This window comes from Macaca thibetana, chromosome 8 (genome assembly GCF_024542745.1).
Source record: "Macaca thibetana thibetana isolate TM-01 chromosome 8, ASM2454274v1, whole genome shotgun sequence".
Taxonomy (NCBI): Eukaryota; Metazoa; Chordata; class Mammalia; order Primates; family Cercopithecidae; genus Macaca; species Macaca thibetana.
In genome coordinates this window covers 126,407,610-126,422,545 of record NC_065585.1, presented here as the reverse complement: position 1 = coordinate 126,422,545, position 14,936 = coordinate 126,407,610, and the positions used below count along the sequence as shown (strand labels likewise).

Genomic DNA, 14,936 nt, shown 5'->3' with positions numbered 1-14,936 from the left:
TGCAGGTCTGCTGGAGTTTGCTGGGGGTCTACTCCAGATCCTGTTTGCCTGGGTATCACCAGTGGAGGCTGCAGAACAGCAAAGATTGCTGCCTGCTCCTTCCTCTGGAAGCTTTGTCCCAGAGGGGCACCTGCAAAGTGCCAGCCAGAGCTCTTCTGTATGAGGTGTCTGTCGACCCCTGCTGGGAGGTGTCTCCCCATCAGGAGGCACGGTGGACAGGGACCCACTTGAGGAGGCAGTCTGTCCCTTAGCAGAGCTAGAACTCGGTGCTGGGTGATCTGCTGCTCTCTTCAGAGCCAGCAGGCAGGAACGTTTGAGTGTGCAGAAGCTGTGCCCACAGTAGCCCCTTCCCCCAGGTGCTCTGTTGCAGGGAGATGGGAGTTTTATCTATAAGCCCCTGACTGGGGCTTCTGCCTTTCTTTCAGAGATGCCCTGTCCAGAGAGGAGGAATCTAGAGAGGCAGTCTGGCTACAGTGACTTTGTGGAGCTGAGGTGGGCTCTACCCAGTCCGAACTTCCCGGAGGCTTTGTTTACACTGTGAGGGGAAAACGGACTACTCAAACCTCAGTAATGGCAGATGCCCCTTCCCCCACCAAGCTCGAATGTTCTAGGTCAACTTCAGACTGCTATGCTGGCAGTGAAAATTTCAAGCCAGTGGATCTTAGCTTGCTAGACTCCATGGGGGTGGGATCCGCTGAGCAAGACCATTTGGCTCCCTGGCGTCAGCCCCCTTTACAGGGGAGTAAAAGGTTCTCTCTGGCTGGTGTTCCAGGCACCACTGGGGTATGAAAAAAAATTCCTGCAGCTAGCTCAGTGTCTGGCCAAACGGCCACCTAGTTTTGTGGTTGAAACCCAGGGCCCTGGTGGTGTAGGCACCTGAGGGAATCGGCTGGTCTGCGGGTTGCGAAGACCATGGGAAAAGCGTAGTATCTGGGCTGGATAGTGCAATCCCTCACTGCATGGTCCCTCAAGGCTTCCCTTGGCTAGGGGAGGCAGTTCCCTAACCCCATGCGCTTACCAGGCGAGGCAACGCCCCACCCTGCTTCTGCTCACCCTCTGTGGGCTACACCTGCTGTCTAACCAGTCCCAATGAGATGAACCAGGTACCTTAGTTGGAAATGCAGAAATGCCTGCCTTCTGTGTTGGTCTCCCTGGGAGCTGCAGACTGGAGCTGTTCCTATTCGGCCATCTTGCCTGGGAGCCACTATGGGCAAATCTTAATTGGAAGATAACGTAAAGAGATACATATTTATCTTCTTAAATCTTAAGGCTTTTTTTTATTGTTTTATTTCTAGATTTTCCTGGAAACATGAACTGCCAAGAGAGGAATGGGACACAAAACTAAACACCATTTTATATTTATGGTTTGCAAACTGGCATTTCATCAGTGGCTAAATTCACAGATATCCTGTATAGATTGTATACAGAACTGAGACTGATTTTGTACAGATTAGAATGATTGCTATGATCTTTACTTTGAGAAATTTTTCTGCACTATTTGCACTGAAATGTTTATTTATTGTTGATAAATCCTATCATATTTAAGTTCCACTGCTGTTCCTCTTACCTTGATTAAATGCCTATGCATGTAATTTTAGCTAGTTTTTAATATTTTATAAAACTTCATTTAAATTTGTATTTTTAACTTGAAGCTCCATTTCTTTATCAAGAGTGGTATTTAGATTTTTTTCCTCTTAACCTTTTTTGAAAAACTATTTTCAACTGTGAGGAAACCCTTATTTTTCTTTCTTTCTGGATAAAACTTTCAAAAGCAATTTAAGATATTCATAGTATTAGGAAACACCAAACCTGCCTATGTGCCATCTCACAAAAGAAACTTTTAATACCTACAATAAATCAAAAGAATAAACCAGCTATTCTTATATATTGTTTCATTTTTAAAACTAAAGATGCATTTAAGAAGCAATACAAGTAAATATTTTATCTAATAGAAAAAAAAAAGTTGCCTTTCATTTAAACCAGTCCAACACAAACTCTCATGCTAATTTTTAAAAAAATAAGTATCTGGTAGGTTTGTGGCTGGATAGGTTTCCTAAATTCCTAATGTTAATAAACAGTAAATCTATACACAAAAAAGTCAATGAACTTTTCTGACCTTTACTGTGAGTTAGCTTTTCCTAAGAGAAAAGCTATAGTAATAAATAAAATTTAATTTTTAGGCAATCCTGATTTTTAATGAATTTAATTGAGTGTTCTTGTGTACTATGTTCAGCAATTTGCTTCTATACCGTGTCACAAAATTAACATATTTCTTGAGTAGTCCTAAAAGCTCATACAGGAAAATGCCGTGAACTGTGTAGCTCCGGCTTGGTAAGGTACCATCTAAAGTACACAACAGACTAATGCATAATTTCGCTTAAATGTCATCCCAGTATGATTTGTCTTCCCAACACCAGCATACAATATAGATTTTCTTTTTTATATTTTTCAGTTCTTCCTGTACATGTTTTTGGCAATAAAGTTATAGGAAAAACAAAATTATTTTGTTGGAATTAAAACATGCTTAATATTTAGTCTGTTTGTGGAGGACAAGTATTCACGTGGACTAAGATATAATGTTGGATACAGAAAATAACTCTCCTTGTCTCCCTGGCACTGTGCTAAGGGCACAGTTAAATCTTCAAAATGACCAGATGAGGAAGGAATAATTATTACTCCTGATTTATAGATAACTGAGGTAAGAGTGTTTCAAATTTATGATAGTCTTTTGGGTATTCAGAAACCTTTCCTTACTGCACTGGCCACCACAGCTTAATTTTCCCAGCAATTATAGCAATGGAATAATAGTCTCAATCTTTTGCCAACAATCAGGTTCCTAGAAATCAGGTGTATCGCATAACAAGGGAGGAGCATACCACAGCCCTTCATTTGATTAATTCATTTGATCTATCTATTTGATTAAGTACCTACTAAGAATAAGGCACTGTGGAAATACTATACAAAGATAAATATTGCTTAGATGCTTATCTGCTTTCCTTTTCACCAAAAACAAACAAAAAAAACCCGAAACATTTTCTTACGGAGTAAATATCTTCTACATAATCACATGAGTAGTTCATCTCTGTGTTTTTTTTTAAGTTGAACTATTATGCCAGTTTCATTCTATACCAGTTAACACAGCTTAGGTTCTCCTTCAAAATTCATTCATTAGATAACCTTGTTACAACCCAGTCATTAAACAGGAGTTAGATTACAATTATCTGCATTTAACAAATAGATAAATCAGTTCACATAAAGGTTATATATGTCACCCAGGATGAAAAGAATCTGCATTTGAATATGCCCGTATGAATGTGGGTTCTGTTTTTGCAACAGAGATTAAGTGACCATTTTTTCTAATTTTATGGCTATATATTTTTTCTTATGAATTGGCCACATTGGAGAAGCAGTGCCACAGGAAAAATGAGATGGAAATCAGAATTAGAGAGGAATACTTAGGAGTTACTAATCAGTGTAGGAATTTGTCATAGGAGGAAATTTAATGGTTAATATCTCAAAATAGCAGAAAATTCTAAATCAGTGAGATATAAATTAAAGAGACCCACTTCAAAGTTGAAAGAAATTTCTAGGCATAAATTGAGATATTGGAATAGAGGGTGCATGACACATATATATGCTTAAATTGAAGGACAGCTCAGATTCATTTTTAGAAGAAAGTAAACTAATGTGCTCTTAAAGAATAAAAATTTATTCTACGGTTTCTGTCTCTATCGTCACCTTCCATTCTATAAAAAGTTCAGTTACTGATTTTCTGGGTCATAGTCAAAATTCTTACTCATTTAATATCAAATTTAAAAAATATTTGCGTTCTAAATATTACTAAATGGGAAGTAATATGCCTCAAATCAATTTTATACTGGATTATTCCCTATGCTTTAAACCACTGCTCTCAATAAAACACTTCCTGATAAATGTTTGATTATTAGATATTTTAGTCTCGTTGGGTTAGCCATGCTCTTTGAAGCATCTGAAAGTAAAGTTTTAATAAGCAATAAATGCAACATTTTATATAAATCTCAGTGCTAGGTTAACTTCTAATAAGTAGACAAACATGTTACATAAATTATAATGTCTTGTAAAAAAGTTGAGGGGACTAAAAGTTTATGACTCTGATGTGGAAGATGTCATATTAGAAACTGCATTTTAAAACATCAAATATTTATACTATTTGCTTTTCAAATAAATGCATAGTGCTGTTTGGCATACTCTGTCATTTTTTAAAAATTTTTTATTGTTTTTATAGACATACATTGCCACATGGAAGAAATTAAAGCCGCATCCTCAATATTAGGCAACAGAGTTTCTAAGAGTGGACAGCTCCAAAAAGGTTGTGAAGTGAGTTATGTTATAAAAATGTGAAAGCCATTACCACTATATCCTATGTTTCCTTTTAGCAAGGTATTCCCTACTACATACAGTATACTGCAGAAAATGAATAAACATTCCTTGTACTTAATTTGGGAACTGCTCAGCAGAGAATGCCCAAATTTTATATTCTAAAAGAATTCTACTTGCTTTATTTTTTACATTAACAGTACTTTTATATCACAGTTCTCTAATATATTCTATTTTTAAATATGATGAACACAATTACATTTTTTCATTTATATATATTGCAGCACTCCCTCCAAATCTTTCATACTAGAGAGATTAGCAGTGTTGCTTTCTTGCCCTCTTTACTTTGTCGTCATTTCAGTGAAATGTAATACATTCTCCCATAAAAAAATTCACGTATTCAAAATATTGATGTAAAGTTTAAATTAATCCTTTACATTCTAGAATGTACTAATATATTAAAACCATACAGTGTGAATACCATTTATTTCTGTCCAAACATGGCCACTTTTCTCCACTAAGTTTCATTTAGGTCGCCTAGTGAAGTTTTTTTTTACTCATAAGACAGGGGAGGAACTCTCCCTCAAATGTGCAGTTTTACAAAAAAAAAAAAATTATTTTCAGAACTTTCAGCAGTCAGTGGTCATGAGATGTTACTAATGTTAATTAAACCATGTTAGCGAGTTACATAATTTCTAAAATAATAGATTACAAAACCTATTCCCTTCATTAAACAGACATGACAACCCAATTCTCTAGTTCTTTGAAACTGGATTTTCCCTCACGTATGTTTTACCCTACTAACTTTATAATGTTATACTTTGAGATCAGGCTGGCGGCTGGCCCACACTGTCGATAGTGTAGTCTCTACAATAGTAATAAAAGGTTATTATGAGAAAGCTAATACTTAAATTCATATACAAGACCAAGAGAATGAATGTTGCTTCTACCTTGTTAGCTATTAAATTAGTGTTAGAGAAAAAGTGAGATACAAGGTTTAACATTTTATGAGGAGAAACAGACTCTAGATCTCAGAGAAAGGCAACACAATTATTCTAACAATTCAAAATATATGATCTCAGGAAAAGTTAAAGTGATGATTATTCCTGAAAGATAAGCAATTAAAAGCTCCTTAGGAATATATCTATTAACCAAAAAGGGTCCATCTCAACAATGTGCCTGCTTTTAGAAATATGTGTAAGAGGGTCAAAAAGGAAGATAACGTCAGATGCTTTAGAAAACACAAAATATGCATCTGGAAGTGAATCATAAGATTGATGATGATCACAGATGTGAGGGAAAGGAGTGGAGGCTTTTTGAGGGATGCATGCTATGACAAGGAAGATATATACTGATCACTTCAGGTAATGACAGAAGTAATTGCTCTGCAGTGAATAAAATTTTCATAGTCTAGGATGAGCTTCAAAATGGTGAATAATTTTCCTTATATTTGATAAATAAAATTACTACATCCTCTTCAGTATCTAAGAAATCAAGAACTGGGCACTTTTTTCCCTTTTCATAGCTGCATTAAAATAGTTGTCAATGACATGTACCATTTCTTGTTTTTATGATAAACTACCTTGTTCCCTTCTTTTTGGAAGTGTTGCTTGTGTGTCCTTTACTTTGGGACTCCAAAGGGAAACTTCAGGCAGTGAGAAACACGGCTTCATCAGAATCGCGGTCCTTGCCACTGTCTTCACTTGGTGCATGCTCACCACCACTTGGAGACCGACAGCTCAAGTCCTCCACCCCGGACTCTTGGTCACTGTTGGCTGACAGATCTGGATCTGAACTTTTCAAATTATCTTGGGTTAGAATCAGAGCAGAATCTTCATCGCCTTGTGAAGGGCTCCGGGATGGAAATGATTTCATATTCCCACTGTAATCCTGGGGAGTGTTGGCTATGCTGTTGTCTGAGGTAGAAAACCCTGAGTGCTTGCTGGGCTCACTTTGCTTACTCTTCACCTTAGTGCAATTTAACTGGACCTTCTGAATTTTTTCCAGCCTCTAAGAAAGAAATAACAATTTCAGGGGAAAAAATCATGAATAATTTATCTTTTTCTATATATGCATGCCTTTAGCATTTGTTACCTCCCAAGTGGGTATAATGTTAAGAACATGGGACTCAGAGGGATGTGAGTTCAAACCTGGGCTTTACGACCTTGGACAAAACCTGTGGGGCCTGCTTTCTTTATCTCTAATGTAAGGATAATACCTGCCTTGACATAGGTTTTCTATAATCTTAAACAATAGAGCACAGTTGAAGCACCCAGTGAGCCCTAGTCTCCCTCCTTTCTATACCTACATGGTTTCACGTGGTGATTCTCATCCCATGAACTCAAAAAACATTTTTTAGAAATCAAGAATGAAGTGTTTATCATCTGACTTTTACACTTTTACACTTTTACAATTCACTTACCATGAAACTCACCCTTTCAAAGTATACAGTTCAGTGGTTTTTATATTCACAAGGTTGTGCAACGAGCACTAGTAATTGTAAAATACTGTCATCACCTACCCTGCCAGAAGAAAACCCCATACTCATTACAGTCATTCCCCATTCCTATCTCCCCACAGCCCCTGGCTACTACTAATCAACATTCTATCTCTATGGATTTGCCTAGTTTAGATGTTTTATATAAATTGAGAATGGAATAATACAATATGTGGCTTTTTGTATCTGGCTTCTTTCACTTAGCCTATGTTCTCAAAGTTCATTCATGGTATAGCATGTATCAGTACTTCATTCCTTTTTCTGGCTGAAGAGTATTCCATTACGTGGATATACCACATTTTGTTTTTCCATTCATGTCATGAACACCTGGGTTCAGAGTACATTTCACCAGATTTCGTGTTTTGAAGTTAGAGGAGGTGTTAGAAGATCAAGTATTATGTAGTCATTCAAAAAGCATTCATTTGGGTTATGTGCAAAAGCGCTGTGCTGGGCAGTGTGAGGAACAGAGATAAATACAGACCCAGCCCTAAGAAACATGGAGTAGTGGAGCAGAGAGAGGCAGAGTTCATGCAATGTAAGAATTTCAGAAAGGCAAACGTTCTTGAACAGGGATGGAGTGGTAAAGTTAGAAGTAAGAGAACAGACTAAGTTTCAGGGAGGAAGGAACATTTTAACAGGACTGTGAAAGATTTAAACTTGGACATTCTGCTCATGGCTAGTAAGCATTCCTGGCAGGTGGAGGGACAGTGAGAGGAAAAAACACAAACGTAGGAAGGTCTAAATTGTATATAAGCAGCAGAAACCGTTAAATGTTAGCATGGAAAATAAAGTTGAAAAGAGAAAATCTCAAATGCTAGCCTAAGGAATTTTGACTTTGTAATAATGAAGAGCCAGTTTTAAAGAGCCAGACTGCTGGAATAGACTAACAGAATCCTAAGATTTTCATAAACTACAGTAGTACCGCTGGAAACAAAGTTATCCAATTAGGAAAAGCATTTTATTATAACCTCCCTGTCCAAGTATAGGGAAGTTATTAGAAGCCAAAGGATAGACTTTATAGTCAGTCTCCCCTATTACCAATTATAGATTAATATAATAGTTACATAATTTTTAAAAGTGGAGAAAGATCTTTATAAGTACATATATTTGATTTTATTCTTTTACTTTTTCACTTTGCCAGAAAGATTTAATTTTACTACTCCCAAATAACAGTAATCAAAAAAGTTAACCTAAAAATAAGGAACAACCAAAAATTTGTGGAACTGAGCCACAAGCCAGATGTGTGAAATGCATTAAATGCCTAGGTTTGGACTTCGGTTATCTGAGTCCTCACCTGGATGGGGTTGTGTTTCGGGTGTTCTACTGGCTAAACATGAGAAATGGTTGTGTTGCACTGAATCTTAAGAGGCTTTCATGAAGCCTTGCTCTTCTAGAAATAAGCACAGAAAATAGATTAACAAAGCAAGTATGTCTTACTTCTTCCAGGGCCTCTAGTTCTTCCTCTAGCTGCTGAGTTTCCTCCTTCACTGCCATCAGGTAATCTGTAACTGACTGTCGGGGCTGCATCCCTTTTTCAAAGCGGTTATACATTCCACTCCAAAACCTGGAAAGGACGGCAAAGCGTCATTACCACCTTATCACAATCTGAAAATTCACATTTCAAATCTTCTAAGTTATCTGTGATACCACAGTCTTAATAATAACCGAATGCAAATTTCAGCCTCAAAAAAGCCACTGCTTAAGGTAATAGTTTCATGTTGATGTTTTTTTCCTTGGGTCAGCAAATGCCTTTGGGGAGAGTAAGTTTATGAAAAGTCTACTTGTATATATGAATTAGAAAACACAGAATACATTTTTCTAAAATTGAAATAGCACATGTAACCATTTTCTTTTAAGAAAATGGCTGTTAGTTTTGAACTTTGAAATTGTGTATTTATGGGTGCAGCACACCAACATGGCACAAGTATACACATGTAACAAACCTGCACGTTATGCACATGTACCCTAGAACTTAAAGTATAATAATAATACATTTTTTTAAAAAAAAGAAATTGTATATTTAGAATCTTTCAGCTACAAAGGGAATCTTCAACTTGCAGCTTTTATCTTTTTTATCACTACCACTAAAAGTTGACATCTACATTTGTAATAAACCCCTCTTTTTATTTTATGGCAGAGTTTCACTCTTGTCACCCAAACCAGAGTACAGTGGTGTGATATTGGCTCAGTGCAACCTCCACCTCCCGGGTTCAAGCGATTCTCCTGCCTCAGCCTCCCAAGTAGCTGGGATTACAGGCATGCACCACCACACCCGGCTAAGTTTATATATTTTTTAGTAGAGACGGGGTTTCACCATGTTGATCAGGTTGGTCACGAACTCCTGACCTCAGGTGATCCACCTGCCTCAGCCTCCCAAAGTGCTAGGATTACGGGTGGTAGCCACCACGCCCGACCAATAAATCCCTTTTTATCCTACACAGAAAAGCATACTGGAGTGCAAATGAGAAAAATGGTGTTATCATAGAGTTATCCTTAGACCCACTATTTATGTAGAAAAGTACTTTGAGGCCAAGAACTTGGTGTCATTGTTTTATCTGCAGTGCCCAGAACAGTGTTTGCTCCTCAATAAAATATGTGTTGACTAGCTGTTAATAATAAATCAGTTGCAATCCAATTGGTCATATCTCAACAGCTCTTAAAACTTGTTTTACGTGCACTATGGAGGCTTTTGTTTAGTATGATGGAATATTCTGCTATAAATTCTGAGGAAATAATTAGATTGAAATAATTGAGGGAAAAAAACCTTGAGAAACGAAATCTATACAGGAAGAAAAGCCATCAAGTCTGTGTTGGGAGTGAGTAGGAAGAAAGAGATGGGGTTTCTGTTTATTCTGCGTGAGTTTTTTTGTTGTTGTTGACCTTTGAGTTTTTTCATATTATACAAGCCTAGCAAGGAAGCCAAGGGAAAAAACATATGTATCTAGCACATACCTAGTAGAACCTGTAGGATGCCACCTTGCTCTCCCCATCATGATACATACACTCTTAACGTAATTTCCACAAGGGAAGTATTTCCACTAGGACTTAATTCAGTGGAGACAAAAAGGCAAGGTATTATGTTGGTGCAAAAGTAACTGCAGTTTTTGCCTTTTTGTTGTTTAAACTAATGGCAAAAACCACAGTTACTTTTGCTCTAACCTTAATAAGTCATGATCACTGTTGAAACTTGTGATTCCACATTTGACTTAAGGCATGTGCATTATTCTCTTTCATTTGCTTTTTAAAAAATTGGAACTTACCTTTTTTTTTTTTTTTTTTTTTTTTTGAGACGGAGTCTCGCTCTGTGGGCGCGGTGGCTCCAGCCTGTAATCCCAGCACTTTGGGAGGCCGAGACGGGCGGATCACGAGGTCAGGAGATCGAGACCATCCTGGCTAATACGGTGGAACTTACCTTTTATGATATCATTATTATAAAACATCAACTCCTGAAGAAAATTCCACAATTAGGAGGAATAAAGAGGCAGAGGAGACACTGGCAAAAATACCAGATCAGATGCTTGAGTAAGCATCTCCCTCTGGTGTCTTCTGTGTCCAACAAAAGCCTCAAAGATCAGTGTTTCATAAATTTTGACCTCTGATTGTTAAACGGTACCAAAATCCAAGTTCATACCATAGCTACAAAGTTCTCAAGGGTTTACATACTTGTACATGAAGTTGCATGGTGCTGTAGGGAGATGAAGGGTTCCCTGAGTCTGGCTGTGATCAGCTCTAAACAGAGGATTCAGGTAGTCGGCCCGATTCTTCCACAGGTGAGCCCATAATGAATATGTTCTTTCTTGAATCCTGTTTTATAAAGAAAATAAGTCTCTAAATGACCTATTTTGGTGTTTACACATAGTAGATATGTTATATTAAAGCTGGAAAGGAACTAATAATTGTAACCTGAAAACCACGTGTCTGTTCGACAGCAGGTAAATGTATCATCTTGGTGGCTTCATGGTACAGAGGGAGAACACTGTAATAATCTCAACTTCACCACCATCTGTACTGGCCTTGACAAGGTGTTCGATTCCTTTAAGTAGTTTGTTTGTTTGCTTGTTTGTTCCTTTTGTGTGTGTGTGTTTTAAGCTGTTCTTTTGGGGGAAGTTTTTCCCCCAAATAGTCATTGGACATTTATAATTTGTCAGACACAATTCTAAGTGTTTCACATGTTTTCTCTCATGTAATCCTCACTGAATTGCTGTGAGATATGTCTTAATTTACAGATGAGGAAACTGAGGAATAGAGAAAGTGGTTTCCCAAAGTCCTATAGCTAGTAAGTGGAAAAGCCATATTCAGACCCAAGCAGATACTGTTAGAATTGGCTAGTCAGATACAAGAAACCACGAAACTGTATAGGAAAACAGGTGACCCTAAATGATACACTCTGCTCCTTCTAAAATCGTCTCCATTTGCCAGGAATCACACTTGAGCTTCCTTAGAGAAAACAAACTAGTATCCACTACAAAAACTAATTTTCTTTATGTTCAACTCAGTATAAAACCACTGGAGTCCATTTCATTTGAACTGATCATTCCCCAGATTAAATCTGATAATGTTGTATACACCAGAGTTAAAATCATTTCATTTTATGAAAATTTTAAAAATGTTCTCTCATTTATACTGCCTAAATCGCTTTATTGTTAAGTTTTTTACTATCACTTATTTTAAAGTCCACATTTTAGCTACTTTTACCCTTGGATAAAGCAATACAGTTTTAATCTGAATAAGTGATGGCTTTAGTTTTATATTTGCTTTCCCAATTAAATTTGCAGTTTTTATTATGGTAGCATAGCCACCAAAGGTATCTAACCTTTTCCTTTCAAATGCAAAAACCACTTTTTCTGACTCCAGAAAATTCCTTTTCGGTATTCGTGCATCAAGTCTATCAAGCTGTCTGTGTATATCAGGCAGAAACTGAGGGGAAAAATGAAACTGTATGTATCTGTCAGTTGATGACATTTAAACCATTTCTGAAATGATGCCAGGAAAAAGAAAATAACCTTAATCTGTCAGTATAGGTATGTGACTAAATGAAAAAAGTCTTCAAAATTATGAAAGACCATCTAAAATTCTCAGTCACCAAAATCTTTAAATAAAAGTTAAACACCAAAACACTTACTTGAGTTCTCGTCTCTCCTTTTGGCTGTTACATAGGAAGTTTCCAAACTGGCAGGAATAAATATGATGTTGAATGTGAATCAGAAACCTCTCATTGAACTCAAAGGCACAGGGAAATTGTTCCATTAACTGCCAGACACACTCAATGAACTGGTCAATAACTGGAGAGATTTCTTTTGGATCACCATCTAGATTGCCATACCTATAAAACAAAGCATTAGAGACTTTTTAAGGCAGATTTATTTTTAAATTAGAAAGCCATAAATGCAAGAACAATCATAAAAGCAGCCCTAGTTCCTAAATAAATCTTACCTTACAAAGTTGCAATAACAAAAAAAAAGTAGAAACGTAAGTTTTTAAATTCAAATTTCCAGAGCCACTTTGTAGTGAAGGTCTAGATAGAAGGGATGTGTTCATGTTATAGTTACAAAAGAAAGTGTTAGTGTAAGAAATAAAATCCGAAAACACTTCCCACAGAAAAGGCATTTTTAAATTGATTCCTTAAAAGTACATTAGAACTTCTAAAATAAATGTTGCACTTTATGAGTCCACACAACTTTAGGGCTCTTCATTTTTTGCACTGTCTAGTTGGGAAGGGATGAGGAAGAAAGACAACTTGAAAAAAATAGTGGTTTCCCAAGTTGCCAGGAATATTCCCATTTTGAAAGCAGTTAAAGCTTGTCACATGATTTATCTCCATGTGACCACAGATTCCACATGTATATTTATCTCCCTTTGCTTTGCTTTTCAAGAGCACATCAGAATCTTCTTCCTCAAATGTGTATTGATTTTAAAATGACTCCTTAGCCCTTTACACTATTGTGCGAGTTTTACAGAGAATCCAATAGGATGTTTTGGTGTCATCAAAGACAAAATAACAATATAGAACCTCATGTTAGTAAGGGATCATCACCTTGAGGAAGAGAAATAAGCAATGATCAGTTGCAGAGTTTTCCCAAGAGTGGGAACATTGGAAATTGTCTAGAAACTTCTCAGATGTTACAGTTTCTCACGTTTAGTAGCTTTAAAAAGGGTTGCCTAATATTAATATTTTTTTGTCATCAAACAATTATCTAGCTGATCTTCAGTCATTTCCATATTCTCTCTGTCATCTGTCTCCTATCTTGAAGATCCTAACTGCCTAGCATATAATATTAATAGAACCCCAAACTGAAAATAATGCCATGTTAAGAAGTTTATCTAATAATTGAGTGCTTTAATTTTCTCATTTGTAAATGGAGTTCCTATGCTTTCCTGGAAAAAATTATAAAAATAGACTTCCTGAAAATCACAGAATTAGTGATCGATTCATGCTAAAAGCAAAAAACTACAAAAATATACTTGAGCAGTTGCATGCATTTAGAATTTTACCAAAACACAGTAAAACATCTGAAAATATGTATCAAACTATCTAATGAAACTTGCTGCCTAAATTTAAATTTTATCACCAAAGACTAAACTAAGTACAGCTATACCATTTAAGATTCAAAGAGTAGAGAACGCCAGAGCACAGTACAGGCATCATCAACACTGACAAAAGGAGGCTGGTGGCTCCAAAAGCAATAGCTTGTAGTTATTGAAAGCCTACTACACAGGTCAGTCCTGCAGCTGGCCTAGTTACATTTTTTAAATATCCATGCTACAACCCTGTGAAAAGAAGGCATCCCCATTCCACAGATGAGAGACCAAAGGTCAGACAGTGAATACCACGGCCTAGATCTAGACTTGGACATATCTGGCTCTGAAGCCTTCATCACCTCTCCAGAGACATCTGGGACAAAATGCACTCTGATACAAATGCCTTAGGATTATAGAAGATCAAAGAGAAACTGTTCTACAGGCAGTTCACAACTTGCAGCTTAAAGTGAATCTCTGGACTTCTAAAATGGAATAATTTAGTAAGTCACATGTGAATGGCAGGAGGAAGGGAGGGCTGATCCTCACTAGGACAACTAATGAACAAGCATTCTCTATCTGTTCTAGAACAATTTAACGTTAGTTCTGCCCAAATGTTACCAAGAGGAATCAGAGTTATAACTTCATTTATCTATGATATGACATATACAACAAAATTTTAGCTTTCTGAATAAGACACAAACTCTTCAAAAGCAAGAATATTTTCCCCTAAATATTCAATTGAAAATTTCAGAAATAGTGCTTTTATTCTAAACATTCAAAACAACAGTCTTAAATATTACTTACCGGTGATTAAACTTATGACCAAAGGAAATCCAGTCCTTTTCAATTAATACCTACACAAGAAAGAATATAAATATCATGGAGAGAAGCAAACAAAAAATAAGAGACCACATACCAATAATGTTGAGGAATTTAGAGGCACTTGCAGAAGTCCCCATCCTCGAGCAACCTGCAAATGCGTGAACAGGCATTATCCACCGATATAGAGATGCACATGGCAAGGGCAAAGTTGAAGGTCATCCATAGGAACAGTAAGTGTAAATGGATGTATAAAAATGCAGGAACCCCACCCACTGAATGCTTCCTATGTGCCAGGCACTGTTCACATTGCTTTACGTATGATCTCATCTAACTGTGGGATGGTATTCTCACTCTTTTAGAAAGGGAAACTGAAGGAAAGAGATTTCATATTCACCCAAGATCATGCTACTAGGAAGCAGACACCACTTCACAGCCCAGCTCTCTCCACTCCAAACCCCATCTCAGCCAATGTGTGATGCTGCCTCTCAGTATAATGTAAATTACCAACCTCTTTACAAAAAAACAGTTGGTTTTTCAGTGATCTTCTCTACACATTAGAAGAATTCTAAAATGATGGGGTTTGGCATATATTTGGAGCTTCAGCCCTGCTTTGAAATTAGGGTTAACATGAATTTCTAAGTCTGAAGCAGTCCAGATTATTTTTTTTTAAATTTTGTTTTGGTTTTGTATTTTACATTTTATATTGTCTTATATTTTAAAATTTATTTTTGAGACAGGATGT

General features: G+C 36.7%; 2 protein-coding genes across 3 annotated transcripts in view; one reads left to right on the top strand and one right to left on the bottom strand.

Annotated features, from left to right (window-relative positions):
• VPS37A (VPS37A subunit of ESCRT-I) overlaps positions 1-1,945 on the top strand; it is a 49,481-nt gene extending 47,536 nt beyond the window's left edge. Inside the window, exon 12 of the mRNA XM_050801825.1 lies at positions 1,296-1,945. The gene's annotated coding sequence lies outside the window, so the exon portion shown is untranslated. The remainder of the gene's footprint in view (positions 1-1,295) is intronic.
• A 2,286-nt stretch (positions 1,946-4,231) lies between these two features.
• Positions 4,232-14,936, bottom strand: part of MTMR7 (myotubularin related protein 7) — a 112,773-nt gene continuing 102,068 nt past the window's right edge. For both annotated transcript variants that reach the window (XM_050801818.1, XM_050801819.1), the window contains 5 exons: positions 14,177-14,226; positions 11,976-12,176; positions 10,517-10,657; positions 8,291-8,417; positions 4,232-6,366 (listed from right to left, as the gene is read on the bottom strand). In XM_050801818.1, coding sequence (XP_050657775.1) covers positions 6,004-6,366; positions 8,291-8,417; positions 10,517-10,657; positions 11,976-12,176; positions 14,177-14,226 — 882 coding nt within the window. In that variant the 3' untranslated portion in view covers positions 4,232-6,003. The remainder of the gene's footprint in view (positions 6,367-8,290; positions 8,418-10,516; positions 10,658-11,975; positions 12,177-14,176; positions 14,227-14,936) is intronic.